Source organism: Cricetulus griseus, chromosome 3 (genome assembly GCF_003668045.3).
Source record: "Cricetulus griseus strain 17A/GY chromosome 3, alternate assembly CriGri-PICRH-1.0, whole genome shotgun sequence".
Taxonomy (NCBI): domain Eukaryota; kingdom Metazoa; phylum Chordata; class Mammalia; order Rodentia; family Cricetidae; genus Cricetulus; species Cricetulus griseus.
The window spans coordinates 175,251,852-175,267,330 of NC_048596.1; the positions used below are offsets into that span (position 1 = coordinate 175,251,852).

General features: G+C 34.7%; 1 protein-coding gene across 4 annotated transcripts in view; it reads right to left on the reverse strand.

Annotated features, from left to right (window-relative positions):
• Positions 1-1,167: 1,167 nt before the first annotated feature.
• Cdh8 (cadherin 8) overlaps positions 1,168-15,479 on the reverse strand; it is a 352,592-nt gene continuing 338,280 nt past the window's right edge. The window contains exons 10-12 of one of the 4 annotated variants that reach the window (XM_035442610.1): positions 8,823-9,074; positions 7,151-7,333; positions 1,168-1,214 (exon numbers count right to left, since the gene is read on the reverse strand). In XM_035442610.1, the coding sequence (XP_035298501.1) occupies positions 1,168-1,214; positions 7,151-7,333; positions 8,823-9,074 (482 nt within the window). Of the gene's footprint in view, positions 1,215-5,959; positions 6,204-6,839; positions 7,334-8,822; positions 9,075-15,479 lie in introns of those variants that run through there. The other 3 variants (XM_035442608.1, XM_035442609.1, XM_035442607.1) reach the window with 3 other exon arrangements.

Here is a 15,479-nt window from a genome sequence, read left to right on the forward strand (position 1 = left end):
CTCATCTGTGCACATTTTGTGAATCTTTCATGTCATCCATGCTAATGTGTATCCCTCATCTTCATTTACTATGTCTGATACTGGTTTAGTATAGGAGAGCAACTAAAGCACCACTATCTCCTGCTCTTCCTATGGTTTGCCTTACAAACATGACAACTTAAAAATTTCCCAGAGGAGTCTATTTTAAATATACAGACACTTACTAGTTCTTCTTATGTATAATATACTACTTTCTATTTTTCTTATTTAATATATTTTCATTTTCCATGCCACCCTGTTTTGAAACGCACATTTATTTTATTATAATCATCTAGAACATTGGAATATTTTCTCATTAATTCTGTTCTTTAAGTAAGGACCTAGAAATTTTGTCACATAGGAATTTTGCATGTCGGAAAGCCCATTGAGAAAAGCTGCTGAATCAACATTAATATTCAGGTCTCCAGAACCTGGCACTATTCTATGACTATGACCTGAATATTTTTGTCTAAGACTCATTCTCCCACAGTCTTGGGCAATACATTGTGCATGAACTGACACACTGTGGAATTCTTTCTCCTTGTTTTCAAAACAGTCTTAGCCTCTCCAACAGGAAAGAGAAGTCTAATGTTTTATCATGCATTGGGTTCTATACTAATTTATCCGATAATATGTCATTTATTTGAGAAGTAAGAGAAATACATTAAGCATATATGATTTTCCTGTTACAGACACTGTCTCCAGGATAGGTTTTGGAGAAAAGACATCTGTTAAGAATTTTATTTTAAAAGTTTATTTGAACAATCTTTTTTGTCATTATTGATAGTACTAACAATGGATTAAGATCACCTAGCTACATATTCAAAGTCAATCTTGACAAATAAGTCATATCTCTCAAACTTTAGATATTGAGTTACAGAAAACCTTTTAAAAAGTATCATAGAGAGTCACATTCAAGGGAAAGCATATAATAGAAACTGAGAATTGTCCCAGCCAATGATTGATAATTGCTGACTTTAACCATAGACAGTAATTGTTAAAATATTGCTCATATCCAAGTAACCCTGAAGACCTTGAGTATACAGAGGACATCTGAAAGAGCTAACATGTATTTAGGGACATCTCCTTTCCTTTTGCAGTCCTAGCCTCTTGGTTCATTGAAGTCACTGTAGTCCATGGTCCTTTTCTTCAGGCATCATTCTCTGGTATTCCTCTTAGCAAGCCTCTCCTGTCATCTGTGAACAATAGAGAAATCCATTAACTATTTGTACAGCTAAGAAGAGGTTAGACCTGTATTCAAGGTGTGAGCTAGTTTATGTCACATGTAACTCAGGTTGAAAGGAGAGTCCCACAGGCACCCACGCCACCAGGAAGTACTTTCCTGTTGAGCAGCCACCATTAAAAGAAGAGCATCTGTGTTAAAGACTCTCAGTATCAAAATCCCAGAAATGACCCATCAGACTAGAGTTCAGCTTCTCTCTCCTACACTTATCAAATCAGTAAATTAGTGTCAGCAGACCCCTTAATAAATTTCTGAAAATCTTTTTTTTTTGTTGCTCACAACACATGCCAAAATTTAGGCACCCTTGGGATATTCTCTGTACATTTGAATTCTTCCTTGAGCTTTTAAATATAGCATTGATACTCATATGTGCTTTTCATAATTTATCCTCTGAGATTAAGGAAAATGTATGGCTTCTTTGTGCTTATTGCTTAATTTCCAACTTTGAAAGCAAAGCTGTCATGAAGTCTTGTTTTGCATAGAACAATAAGTAACTTACTTTTTTGTCTCTTACCATTTGAAGGCTCATAATATAATTAGAGCTAGGACCATTTAGGGGAATTTAGGAATTCTGTTCAGACACTCTTGTGTGAACCCAAATTTAAGTACTGCTTAACCACAAAGGATGCCCCAGTGATTAGTTTAGATGTGCTCTATTGGCTTCAGTTTATACATGGGGAAGGAAATTCAAAGATACCATCATGTTTCACTTTTTCATAACTCCTATGTAGCCTAATTCCAGCTCTGGTACATGTTCGGTAAATGTAGTAGAGAAATTTCTTGTAGAAGCAGTAGGATTTTTAATTGTATGTGTTCTGTAATTATGGAAGTCTTTCAAAATAATGGTACAGGGACAGTGTAAATGATAAGGATACACTCTGATCAATAATTGTGTGTCAACTACACAGAAAATGTTCAAAATAAATATCTTCTTTAATGAAGGACAATGAAAACATCATAATTATCATAAACAAGAACAGAAATGATAGTAAACAGTTTATTTACTTTTTGGCCATCTGAGCAACAATGCAAAAGACTTTGTTTAGCAAAGAAAACTGTGTTGGAATCAAATAAAGGTAAACATAGAGAAAATTATTTCCTACAAAATATATTCTACAGTTATCTTCACAAAAATACAATGATACAAAAGCATCCAAATCCAGTTTCTCAGTGAGATGCATTTAATTCTAATCCCAGGCTTTATGAGTTATTATTATGTTCAAAAACAAAACTGACATTAAAACCATTTACCCGGAGACAGATTGTTTTCAACTTCAAGGTTAGAGTCAGAAAAGCAAAGACCCATCATTTCATGTATTTTGTAGTGTATGAGACTGTGAAATGGAAACTTACTATTATTGAAATAAGAACACATTAGTATAAGTTATCCCATGTAATTTGTCCCAAGTGTGTGTGTATGTATGCATGTGTATTTTGCACATATGCATATCTATGTTTACATTTGTATCTATATGGATATTTATACGAATGTGTGTCCATTCTTTTTGTGTTGACGTTCCTGTTTAAATTGTGCATTCACGCAGCTTTTATAGTGATGCCCACTGTTACCTTATCTCTTTGACTGACAGTGATGGGATTTCAGGCACGCTCAACCTTTCCAACAGTGCCAGTGATGGGATTTTTTGAAATCTTATTACTGGTTGCACTGCCTTGATCTCAGATGGAACTTTCAATCAAAAAGGCAATCAGAAGGTTATACATTCGTGAGATTCCCTGCAAAGCCAACGATCGCATAATACAACATGTTGCAAAGGACTACTTGCCTCCAGTCCTTATGTGGCTATAAAGAGTAATTGGCTACTTAGCTCTCAGCACCCGCTTTCCTTCTCCAAAATACAGATAGCCCAGCTCTCTGTGGAGTCTCAGTGTGGAGTCGGCTGCTCCTAGGAGATTTCTAAGTCTCATGCAGAGACTTGTCTTACTTTAAGCATATGATTAAGCAAACTCTCAAAAGACACATTTGTCTCTTTCTGAGGATCCTTGCCTCACTGGGGATGCTGATGAATCCAAGCTTCCTTCCATGTTATATACACACATACACTTACCAATCTCCTCTTTTTTGTTACAAATCATTTTTACTGTAAAATTTGTATCATAGCACAATTTGGTGTGGGAAAAGTAACATATGTATATAATTTATAGCATGCTTCAGCCATCTTATCATAAAACATCTTAAATGTATATTGACCGTACTCATAATGAGAATTTTTATAACTAATGACTTATTAAAGTTTGGTAATATGATGTTTTTGTAGAGAGCAAAGAAAATTATTTGCTTACATAATATGAAAAGCAGTGGCAAGAGTTGACCTCATGTTGCATCCAGCCATGCAGGGTTACCTCACTTCCTCAGACAAGATCCTTGCAGTGAAGTAAGCAGAGGGAGACTACTTTGTTTCACATAGAAGTTGACACAGAATTTTTGGGTGATTATTAGAGGACTGGTGATTGGGACATACAAATACCATGGACACAACTATATGAGTGTCGAATGAAAATATTATATTTGATAAATTACCATGCATGTGTGTACAGATTCATTCGACGTGTCACTATTGCTAGCATGAAAGAATTTCATGAATATAGAATGATAATAAACTTAAAATATATTGCTTGAAAACTTGAGGACTTTGGATCTCCATTTTCATATTTTGAATTTGGAAATTCTAGTGAGATTTTTGCTAAATTAAATGTTATAGCTTAATTGTATGTCTGTGGATCTTTGAATATAATTTAAATTCAGAGTACTCTAAAAGCACATTTCACATAACCAACCTGTGTTGTCTGTGTGTAACCATGGGCAACAACATGTTATCCAGCATATTAAAACTTTAGATTGGCTTTGATGCACAAAATGCTTGCATGGTAGTGGAAAGAAATAGGAAGTTCATGTCTCCATGCTATCTTCCTGGTCAAAAAAATATTTAAAAGCAGATCTGGAAAAATGGTTCAGTATGCATTGCCTCCTGCCCACAAGCACTATCATGTGAACATTGTTCTATTGAACATCAACACTATGGATGGTGGTTTTATATTCCTAGAAGAGTGTGATATGTCAGTTAAATATGTCTCCATACAGCAATCTCCTACAAAGTAAAGAAAGATGAATTTGAAGTAAAAGGAGAAAATTCAAAGTAATTCCAACTTGATTTCTAGTATGAAAGAGAGTTGTGTTTTGGATTTTTATTGTTACTATAACTGATGTTAATAATTTTTATTACTCTTGCTAATCTGCTATATACAAAAGTCACTGTAGGCTCTCCCCCTAACCTCATAAAAAGTGTTCAGTAGCCACTGAGGTAAGTATAAAGGAAGTGCTATGATCAGGCAATAGGGAACAATGAGGAGGTGGTAAGCCACTGGGCACCCATTAAATTTTTGTTGACTGTTTAGTCACTTTGTTTCTGTCATGGTGGAGACAGCTTCCACAAACCATTGTCCTCCATCTCCCAGCCAAATCTATGCTTTCCTTGGTTAACCCAAGCTAAGAATTGAAGTACCAAGTGACAATAGCCCATAGATCTTGTTCTAATGAATTCTCTAAGGACCAAGAAAAGAATGGGTTTTATATCTGCATTGTAATCTAGGTTCTTTCTCAAAATCCTGTTCTCCAAACCCTTCTTTACATTTTGTACTGTAATCTCACCTATATTCTTTTCCTATGTATAATTGCCTTGTCATCTTTTATCATTTTCTGCTAACTCCACCCCAGTCTCTGCCTCCAGGGGCCCCAAAGACATACTTCACTGTCTTTTAGGTACAGTATTTATTTTTATGTCTCCAATATTTTCTTGCTATGGGACCAATAGCAATCCATTTCTCTTCTCTGGTTCTTTATTATGATAAAGACTCTTAAAACTAAAAGTGCCTCACAGTGTAATTTGACTGCACAGTTTGAAATTTGAGTTGGAGTCAATAGTTCTGCCAAGAAATCTTCATGTAGCTGGACAAAATGATGACAACAAAGGTATTTATAAAAATATATTTCACAAAGTATGAAACAATACAGGAGTTTCTCTGAATACAACACATGGAGTAAATAAACAATATTGCATTAAAGCAAAGTAGAAAAGTAAAATGATCTGCATGTAATACTTGAGTTTTATCATACATTTCCTACTCCTACATGGCAGGTTTGCATTACAAATTAAATATGCTCACATCTTCTAGTGCTGCTCTGTTCTCGTAATCTAACACATTCTGTGCATCACCATGACCAGGGACAGAAGTGTGAAAAACATAAGCAGTAAAGTTATGTACAAATCAGTTCCTGCTTTTAAATCAGCTGAGGGAGGACAACTTGAAGCATTTTTTCTTGGGTGGGGTATTATGTAAGTATCTAAAAGTCTAGAGTTTAAATATTCACAGGAATTAGTATACTTTCAGATGTTTGTGCTTGTAGTAAAAACACCAAATACTAGCATTATGAAGAAAATATAAAACAGTCCAAAAGTTTCTCTGGGAAATGCTGTTCCTGTCATCACCAGTCACAATAACACTTTCTACTCTAAAGAGACTATTACCTCTCCCCTTGATAATATTGCCTGCCATACTTAGCTCATCAAAATGTACACGTATTAAACATTCATTGTATAGATATTAATATAAAACAATCTAAAGGGTTATTAATGGATATAATTTAGTTTTCCCCCATATAATCCCTTAATCCATAGATTACCAACCTTAATAAATAAAAGCATTATTGGACATCAATAAAATATTTATTTTGAAGATTAAACAAATAAATTCACACGCTAGCAATAAAACCATCTGTCTCTGATGTGGTCCACTGTGGAATACAGTTTATCTCTGTGTCCTTGTGGAAGAAGATGAAGTGGAGGGAACCAGGAATCCTGCTTCTAGACACAGCCTGTTTGAATGGCATTTCTCTCCTCCCACCTTTCAGTTGGCATTCCCCACCCTGGAATGGATTACGAACATGTGAATATTTTAAGGCTAGACACAATATTTAAAGATGTTATTCAGTCTCTGGTGAGTGGGGCCAACATTTATGTACAACGTGTGGTCACCGTACCATATAATCTAGGAGGCCTCCCCAAACTCCATAAAGTCATAGCGTACAGCAGACCAAAGTATTGCTTTATCATTTATGACGGGATCCTTATTGGTGAAAGGGAAAAAACCAATTGCACTCATAAAAATCCTTGCAGAAGACACATATCAGCAACGGAATCTTTGCCGGTCCATTTTTTCTAATAAAGCACCTTTTAATTTTGTTTTATTTCCTCCTAAACAATTCTCTAATGATTAACTAAGATCCCAATCTCTGACTGAGGCAGTCAGGTAAATATCAAATATCCAAAGACTTCTAGACACTCCACATACTTAATTCACACTCCACAAAATTTATAACCTCCTAACATATACTTTTTATTTTTATTATTTTTTTGGTTCAACATTAAATGTGGTTGAGTTTATAGATGATTGGTGCTAAACTTGCCTCTAAAACAAATAGCCACATTTGTTGTATCTAAGGGGAGTGACCCTAGAATATTACAGAATGCTCAGTTCCATTGATTGTTTATATAATCCACTGTCAAGTTTCTTTGTCACTTTCACCAACAGAGTAGAGTTCGCCCAGTCTCTTAAAGCGGGGACCCCAGTCACTGAGGTAGTCAAAATTCTGGTCTGAGTCTGATGTGGTAGACTCCAAGGAGCTGAGGGAGCCAGCCACAGACCCTCGGCCTTCATAGCCATAAATCTGAATGGAGTCATATGGTGGGGCCGTGGGGTCATTATCTGCCTCATGCAGCCTTACATTTATAAATTCATCGACATCAACACCATTTGGAACTGGAGCAAGCCCTTGCCTTGGCATAAACTGCAAATCTGGTTTAATATCCTTACGGGGTAAAAATCCATTAATTCCATCTGGGTTTTGCAAAGTTGCAATGTCAAAAGCCTCTGTGTCCTCCTCCCCGCCTCCTTCATCATCATAGCGGATGATGTTTTCTCGAACGTCTTCATCATCTTTGATAATTAATGGCTCATTTTTATGCCGCCTCAGGGTAACGAACAGAACCACAATGACTGCAAGACAAACAGCAAATCACAGTGAGTCAACCATCACTTCCTGCCACAATCAAAGCAGAGAAGATGATAGGGAAGACTAGCACTTTAAAAAGCACATATTTACAACTTTTTCAATCCTGCACCTCGAGTCTATTGCTTTAGTGTTCAGCCACACTGACACCAGACTGTCAAAATCTTTAACAACAAATTAGACTAAACAATTATTGGAATGATAAACACTAAATTTTTGTACATATTACTCTGAATCACTTTTGTTTAGTAAACATTTAATTGTGGTGGTATAAATTGTGTATAATCGGGAATCAGCTATAATGTGAGCCCTAGAAAATAGAAAATAGCATCCAAGCGTGGTTAACACATTAAGAATATTCTGTGAACTATTCAATATCCTTGGTTTCTGTCTATGTTTCTGACACATAGTATGTATGATATTTGAGAAGTTCTTTTTATAATGGTGTTGCTGCTGGTAGCAGTGATGTTTTTAAGCACTCAATCACTGCACTAGGGCAACAGTGCCTATTATAATAATTATTCTCCAGTTAAATGATAGATTACTTTCATACAATATGTACATTGTTACATAGGTAATATCTTATAGCCAATGCCAATTGTCAATCCTCTGTCTAGAAAGGTTGTCCCCAGTGTAGGGCAAGAGACAGGACTATTACCAAAGTAGTTGACTAGCCAAATGAATCATGAACTGACACAATCCTGAAGACAGTTTGTTTTTCAAGATAAGTAAAGTCATAATTACTTCTTTGATATTTCCTTAGAAATAAAGTTCCAGATTACATGCTTTGGGGCCACAGAGTCTTAACATGTGGCCCAGATGACATGGAACCCCAGGATTTCCTCTTTCTCCAAAGTGCTAGATTACATTACAGGGATGATTTCACTGTGTTCATGCTTATTCATATTTTTATAAGGAGAATTTTGAATGGAAAGGTAGTAGAACTTTTCTCTCAATCTGTAGTCATTATTGTAATTTTACCTTGTATCAATGAAAATATCTATAAAATAAATGTTGTTTTAAGGATATGTTTAAGGATATGTTATGTTTTAAAGATATGTTTATCTGCCTGCTTACTTTCTTTGTATCTCACTGAACTCTGAGATCCAGTGATGCAATGACTCAATATGCATGTCATTTATATTCAGTGGTAATGGGGATACTGGAAAACTACCTCTTGAACTAAACTCATTTATATCCTGCTATTTGCAGGCCTTTGTGTGTAACTGGTGTTGGAGTGAGTATAGAGAGACCCATTCCCAACCCCACTGTCATAGTGGTGATGGTTTTGAAGAGGCACAAAAAATCTTTCAACCTAGACAAAGTTTTCACTACCCTTTCTCACTTTGTCTTTTCATATAACTTCTGACTTTGAGAGTTCTTCTTCCATTAAGGAATGTTGAATAATTCCAGGTTACAGATTGATATCTTTATTTATAGTCAGTTATGATACTAGGCTATGAAGTTGATACCCACCTAGCAGCAAAATGATGCATGCTAATATGGCAATTAAGGCGCCCATACTGAGTCCAATAGGAAGGACATAAGCTTCAACATTGCATGACTGGACCACACCATCATTGCTACAACCACAGACTCGGATAGTCAAGGTACTGGTGCTGCTCAGAGGGGGATTCCCACTGTCACTGATCACTATAGGTAGAAGGTAGACTTCTTGCTTCTGACGATTGAATCCATTATGCTTTGCCAAAATGCTCAGGGAGTTATCTAGAAAAATGAAAAAGGACAGTTATTTGCATCATTTTGCAATGTATGTCCAGATTGTACTTCTTTTTCTAGGCCACAGGTCCTGTAAACCTTAAGCTACTTCCAAATACAAAAGACTCATTACAGCTTCTCTTCCCTTACTTCTCTCACCTTTATCAACTGACATGAACCAAAATATCCACACTGAAGTACAGTGTATGAATGGAATTCAGTGATAAAATAGGAAGAGTTTGCATTTCCTTGTACATACAAAACAGATTTTATAAAACCAATCTTCAAGGAGTTTTCCAGAAGGCACATGTTATATCATCTTCCATAGAGAGATGTGAATTTATATGTTATCAGAGAAGTTAGTTAGGTATAGCATTACCATAATGAAAAGGTCTGCTTGCAGCTGGGAGATGGTGGTGTGCAAGCCTTTAATCCCAGCATTTGGGAGGCAGAATTTGAGAACATCCTGGTCTACAAGAGCTAGTTCCAGGACAGGCTCCAAAGCTACACATGGAAAACCTTTTTAAAAGAAAAAAGGAAAAAAAATAAAAAGAGTCTACTTGAGAAGCTGAAACTCTGTATTGAAAGATAGATTGAAAGGAAATATGGATATGCAAAGCTAAGTTTATTGACTACATGATACTTAAACAGCAGTCAGTATGTCCGGAAGCATTTATCTAGAGATTAGAAAAGCCATACTTCTGTCCATCAGAGGAGATACACAATTAATATTAAATTTCTACAGATTCCTTTATGTATGGTTGTTATTTAGGCAAGAAAATGGGATGTAAAAGTAGAAGTTCCCTTTTGCATTAGTTATACAGGAATTAGTGTTGGCTACGTGAAAGCTACAACTGTTAGCATTTATGTAATATGTGATATTGTTATTTCAGTTTGAAGTAAAATTAGTTTATGAGAAATGACTAGTTCCATACTTGTGTTCCCTGCAGCCTAGTCTGGGATCAGCATATGATTACCTGTTCAGTGGGTTTCCTCAGGGCAAGGCACCTGTGGAAATGGACTCTCACTAGGCAAAGCCCAGTAGTCAATGGAACAGCACAGGAATTGGAAAAATCTTTGCAGCAAGCAATCTCTTTCCTTTCCCATTATATTCATGATTCTTTGGACAGTTTTTAGTTTGACTTTGTCAGTCACACATGCAATAGCTGTCATTTTCCCTAGAAATTCTGCTCTTTCTCAAATATTTTCCCCTAAGATTCAGCAGGAAGTTAATGCTTCTCAGATCTCTTATCTGTAATTACTAATCCTAATCCTGGGAACTTTTTTCACTCAATAGAGTGAAAATTGCATATGAAAAAGAAATGCTTGGAACAGTAATGATGTCCCACAGTTGTTCTGAAAAGGAGAGTAGGATCTGCATACACAGAATAGGGGAAAGCCTCAGGAATACATATAGTGCCAACCGTTGAGATATGTTCCCTAGACACCAAGCATAAAATCATTGGTAGGACTTGGTATGCTTCAAGAGGAAAAACTACAGTGTAAATGTGCAATAGACAGATCCATTTTTGCCATATATGGGAACTTATATTGATGGAAGACGTATGGTATAGTGAAATGGAAAAAGAGTGCTTTGTCCAAAGTCAGACTTTTATGGAGAGATTGAGAGATGGGACACTCTTGTTGTAAAGGGGAACTGTATGAAAGCATATCTTTCAGATATGAAGGAATTGTCTGTGTTTGAATATTGTCCTGAAATCATTGCGACCACATCTATTACATTTAACTTTGTAGCCATAAGTAGCTGACAGCTGACATAAGTGCTGGGAGAGCAGGATGTTTCTGACTCGATAGTTAGTTTAGTCTGCAAAAAATGCTGAACTCTGTGTCTAGAATAAGATTATTCAGGGGGTGGAAGGCGTATTTGGGGATGCTTAATAAAGGGGAACAGTGGGGGCTTTTATAGTGATCACAATCTATTCCTTAAATTGTGATATATTTCTTAAAGTAAAAAGTAGAAGCCAATAATAAAGCTGTTCATGTAGCCCTGGTCATGGGGGGAGACGCTCTGTTCAAATATAAACATGGTCTGAGCTACCCAGGGCCACTTGACTGCAATTCAGTTGATGGTCAAAGTTTTCCTTGTGTCAAAGTCCCTTCCCCATTTCAGGACCTGAACTCAAGCAGAGGTTGGATCTAGAAACGAGCACTGTAGTCATTTACATCTTCACATGAATGGCAGTCACATTACATATATTTTAGTCTGTCCTTTTATTTTAATCAATAAAAGACACATCATTGTTCAAAATGGGAACCCTGATTATCTCACAATAGTATTTTGGTCAAAATAAAAAGAAAAAAAACTGTGCTAATATTATTTGAGAATAAAATCACCATTTCAATCCAGGAATTTTCCAATATTGACAAACTCACAGACATCATAATGCTGGGTTAATTCATTTTTGTCACTAAATGATATCGCCTATGATTCCAAAGTTGTCCAATTTCTGGTCATCAGTGTCCTAATGATATCTAAAACAGTCAAATAAATGGAAAACTATTGCATTCAAATGACTTTATTATGGTGAGCCCTACCATATAATAACCTCTATTAGAAATCTGTAAAAAATGGAAATCATTCTCCAAAATAGATGCTTAACTATATCTAATTTTATTTATTTAAGATATAAGCATGCTTATAATGCTTTACTAGTATGTAGTAAAACAGAAATGCACATATTTAATCTTTTTTTTCTAAATTTCTTTTGATTGTGCCTCATTATATAGCAATTCGCACAACAAAAAAAGTTTTCTAATAGAGTTAAGCAGTGATATAACAAATGATCTGGTAATCTTTTTTTTCTTCATGACCTAGAAGGAAAACCAGTCAACTAAGAGCAGGGCAACATTATCTCAACACAGATACAGAATCCATAGTTGGTTTGTTATTTTCAGAAAATGCATGACAAATTTGAGTATTATTAATTAGCACAGGAATTATTAGTTGGATGGCATATTGTCCTGTAGTTCAGAACAAAAGATATGAATTGTTTTTCATCATACAAAATTAATAAAACTGTAATGAGGCTTTTTCTCTAGGTGATTGTCTTTTTGTGGCTGATGTTATTTTTACGAGAAACTATTGCTACATATTCTCTCTTTAAAGTAGTCTACACTGATAATTGAAGCTGCAGCACGAATGTTATTTGGTGCAAACCAAAACCTTCACTTGCTCAGTAAAGCATCAGAGGATCCAATATTCACTCCTACTTGAATTTCTGTACTAATCCTAGATTGCACTTGTATTGTCCTTTCCACACGCATGCAGTTATTGTGTAAAGATGGACATGTGTCATTCCTCTTGGGTTTTACCAGCCAGGCCCAGGCAACATGAAATCATTGTTTTTTTTTTTTTGTTTCTTTGTTTATTTAATTTTTATTTTTTAATTATTTGTGTTTGTGCATATTACTGATTTACTTAAGTTTATTTTTAGTTAACTAAATTAAATCACCACTATGGAATATATTTACACTGTAGAAGAACAGTTTCATGCACATAGAGCTAATGTACCTGTATATGGAGAGTAAAAATTTAAAAGGACATATTTCAAAATGTTCTTGTAGGTATTTTTTCTTATAACTTACATTGGGTTTTTATTTTATTAATTTTTAAAATTTAATCTTATCTTTCTCCTTTATGTTTTTTTTTATTCACGCATATACCTTTAGTTGATTAAGGTTGTTTTGGGTAATGGTCACCTTCTGGTTTATAATAACATATGGAATTTACATTTTCCCATACAGATAATTGATTTGCTCAAGGTTAATTATTGTCTAAATTCATTTTTCCCATTGGTACTGAATGGTCTGTTACAAATTAAGTACTCTGGGCTCACACCACTTCAGGGATATCTACTTATTTCAACCTTCTTATCTTTTTCAATCTTGCATTTCTGGTATCCTTTCTAACCAGAAAATATCATACTTAAACCCTGAGGTTTCTCAGAGATTTTTCTTCTACCATGTGCTTCTGTATGAAACTGAGCTATTATGGTCTATTTGCTGTTCTCTGACAAATATAGATGCAGATTGCCAGTCTCCACAAGAATTCTTTTAATAACTTTGGTAAAAATGTATGAAAACTGAAATATATCTTATATAATGTAGAATAATTTGGAGTGCCTTGATAAATATAAGGCTTTTAGTCTTTACCAAATCATCATTTATTTTATTATATTATACATGAATATACTATATTAGATTCAAGTAATATTCTATCTTTTGTTTTATTATTTCTATGCTCTATAGATTACTTCTATAGTAAATACATTTTGTTATATTGTAAAAATCATTTTGTCAATAACTGTTGCTGTTATATAAAATGTAACTATTTTGTCAATTGCTTTTATTTTCAAAAATCTTAAATAATTTTAGTTTTAATAATACAATTTTTATTACATCATTTAATGCAGTATGGAAACAGAAGGAGTTCCGGGTGATACTCATGAAAACTACAAAAGGATACAACATTAGAAATATAAGATTGTTCAGAAGTAAAGGAGTGAATAAAGAAATATGTATTCAAAAATAAATAAATAAACATATCACAGTGAAAACACTGCAAAATGGAAAAATCTTGAAGACAACTGAAAACATATATCATACAAAAACAAAGTGTTGGACAAGGAACATCAGAATTTTCATACAAATAATGAGTTATTAAATCTTTCAACCAGTAATTACATCCAATAATTGAATATATATATATATATATATATATATATATATATATATATATATATATATCCAAAACCTGGTTTATGTGCTGTGCGTGTATGTGTTTGTGAGTGTGTGTGTGTGTGTGTCAGAGAGAAAGACATAGAGAGAGACAAAGAGAGATAGAGACAGACAAAGAGAGATGGATTGAGTTATTATCAAGTGTCAAAATAACTGAATTTGTTACCAGTATTTACTAAAGGAAGTGTTCTACATACTAAAAGCCAAGAATTGCAAGTGGTATTCAAACTGTCATGTAGGAGACTGCAGATAGATCCATGTCTATTGCCATGCACAGAACTTAAGCCCAAATGGATCAAAGACCTCAACATAAATCCAGCCACAATGAACCTCTTAGAATAGGAAGTGGGAAGTACCCTTGAATGAATTGGTAAAAGAGACAGCTTCCTGAATACTACACTGTAGCACAGACATTGAGATCAGCAATTAATAAATGGGACCTCCTGAAACTGAGAAGCTTCTGTGAGGCAAATTACACAGTCAACAAGACAAAATGGCAGCCCAGAGATTGGGAAAAGATATTCACCAACCCCATATCTGACAGAGGGCTGATCACCAATCTTTACAAAGAACTCAAGAAGATAGTTTCCAAAACACCTAATAATCCAATTAAAAAGTTGGGTACAGAACGAAATAGAGAATTCTAAACAGAGGAATCCAAAATAGCTGAAAGACACATAAGAAAGTACTCAACATCATTAGCCATCAGGCAAATACAAGTCAAAACAACTCTGAGATACCATCTTACTCCTATCAGAATGGCTAATAACAAAAACACCAATGATAATTTATGTGGGAGAGGATGCAGAGAAAGGGGAACACTCCTCCACTGCTGGTGGGAGTGGATGCTTCTATAACTGGTTAGAGATTTGTTTTCCCTATATTGCCTGCATGGCCAACACTTTGCCCATCTCCATCTCTCTATGCCATGTGTGACCATCCTTTGTATTCTACACTCCAGCTATCCTTCCATGCTTTGACCTAAGTTTCTTCCTTTATCAAAATTTTCATGTTATTATTTTGACAGTAAATTTCTTTAGCTTTCCATACGCATACTTTAAATTGTGAATAATTAATGTTTTATTTTTGTCTATACTTAAAAGATATTTCTTTTTGAACATTTTTTTCAAAATGTCTCTTGAAAATTTAGTGATTGGATCTCCAAAATTATTTTGCATTTATATCTGTCCATTATTACAAAAATGATATAGTAAAGGAGATTTGATAGAAACTGGAGATACGAAAATAAATGAAACTTCCAAGAAACAAATAACCAATTTAAATGCATAATGAGTGTTCAGCAAATATTTCTTAGATAATTAAATGACTAAGAAATCATAAGTTATATTCTCATTCTTTTCCCTTCATGTGACTTGAGAAAAGGGAAGTTATATGTGGCTAAAAATAAGTCAAAGACAATTTCAAAATACTGGAAAGCATATATAACCTATAGTTGTATATGGAAATTTAAGAGGCTGAAAATTTATAAATCTTTCTCTGGGGATGCTTCATATTATAGAAAATGAGCAATAAACAGAGAGTGCATTGGTGCAAGCAGGAAAGCTCAGTGTAGAAACAACCCAAGTACTGGTAAAGCCATCATGTAAAATAGGTGTTCCATGGAATTCTCCTTTCTGGTTAAAATGGATACCTTTG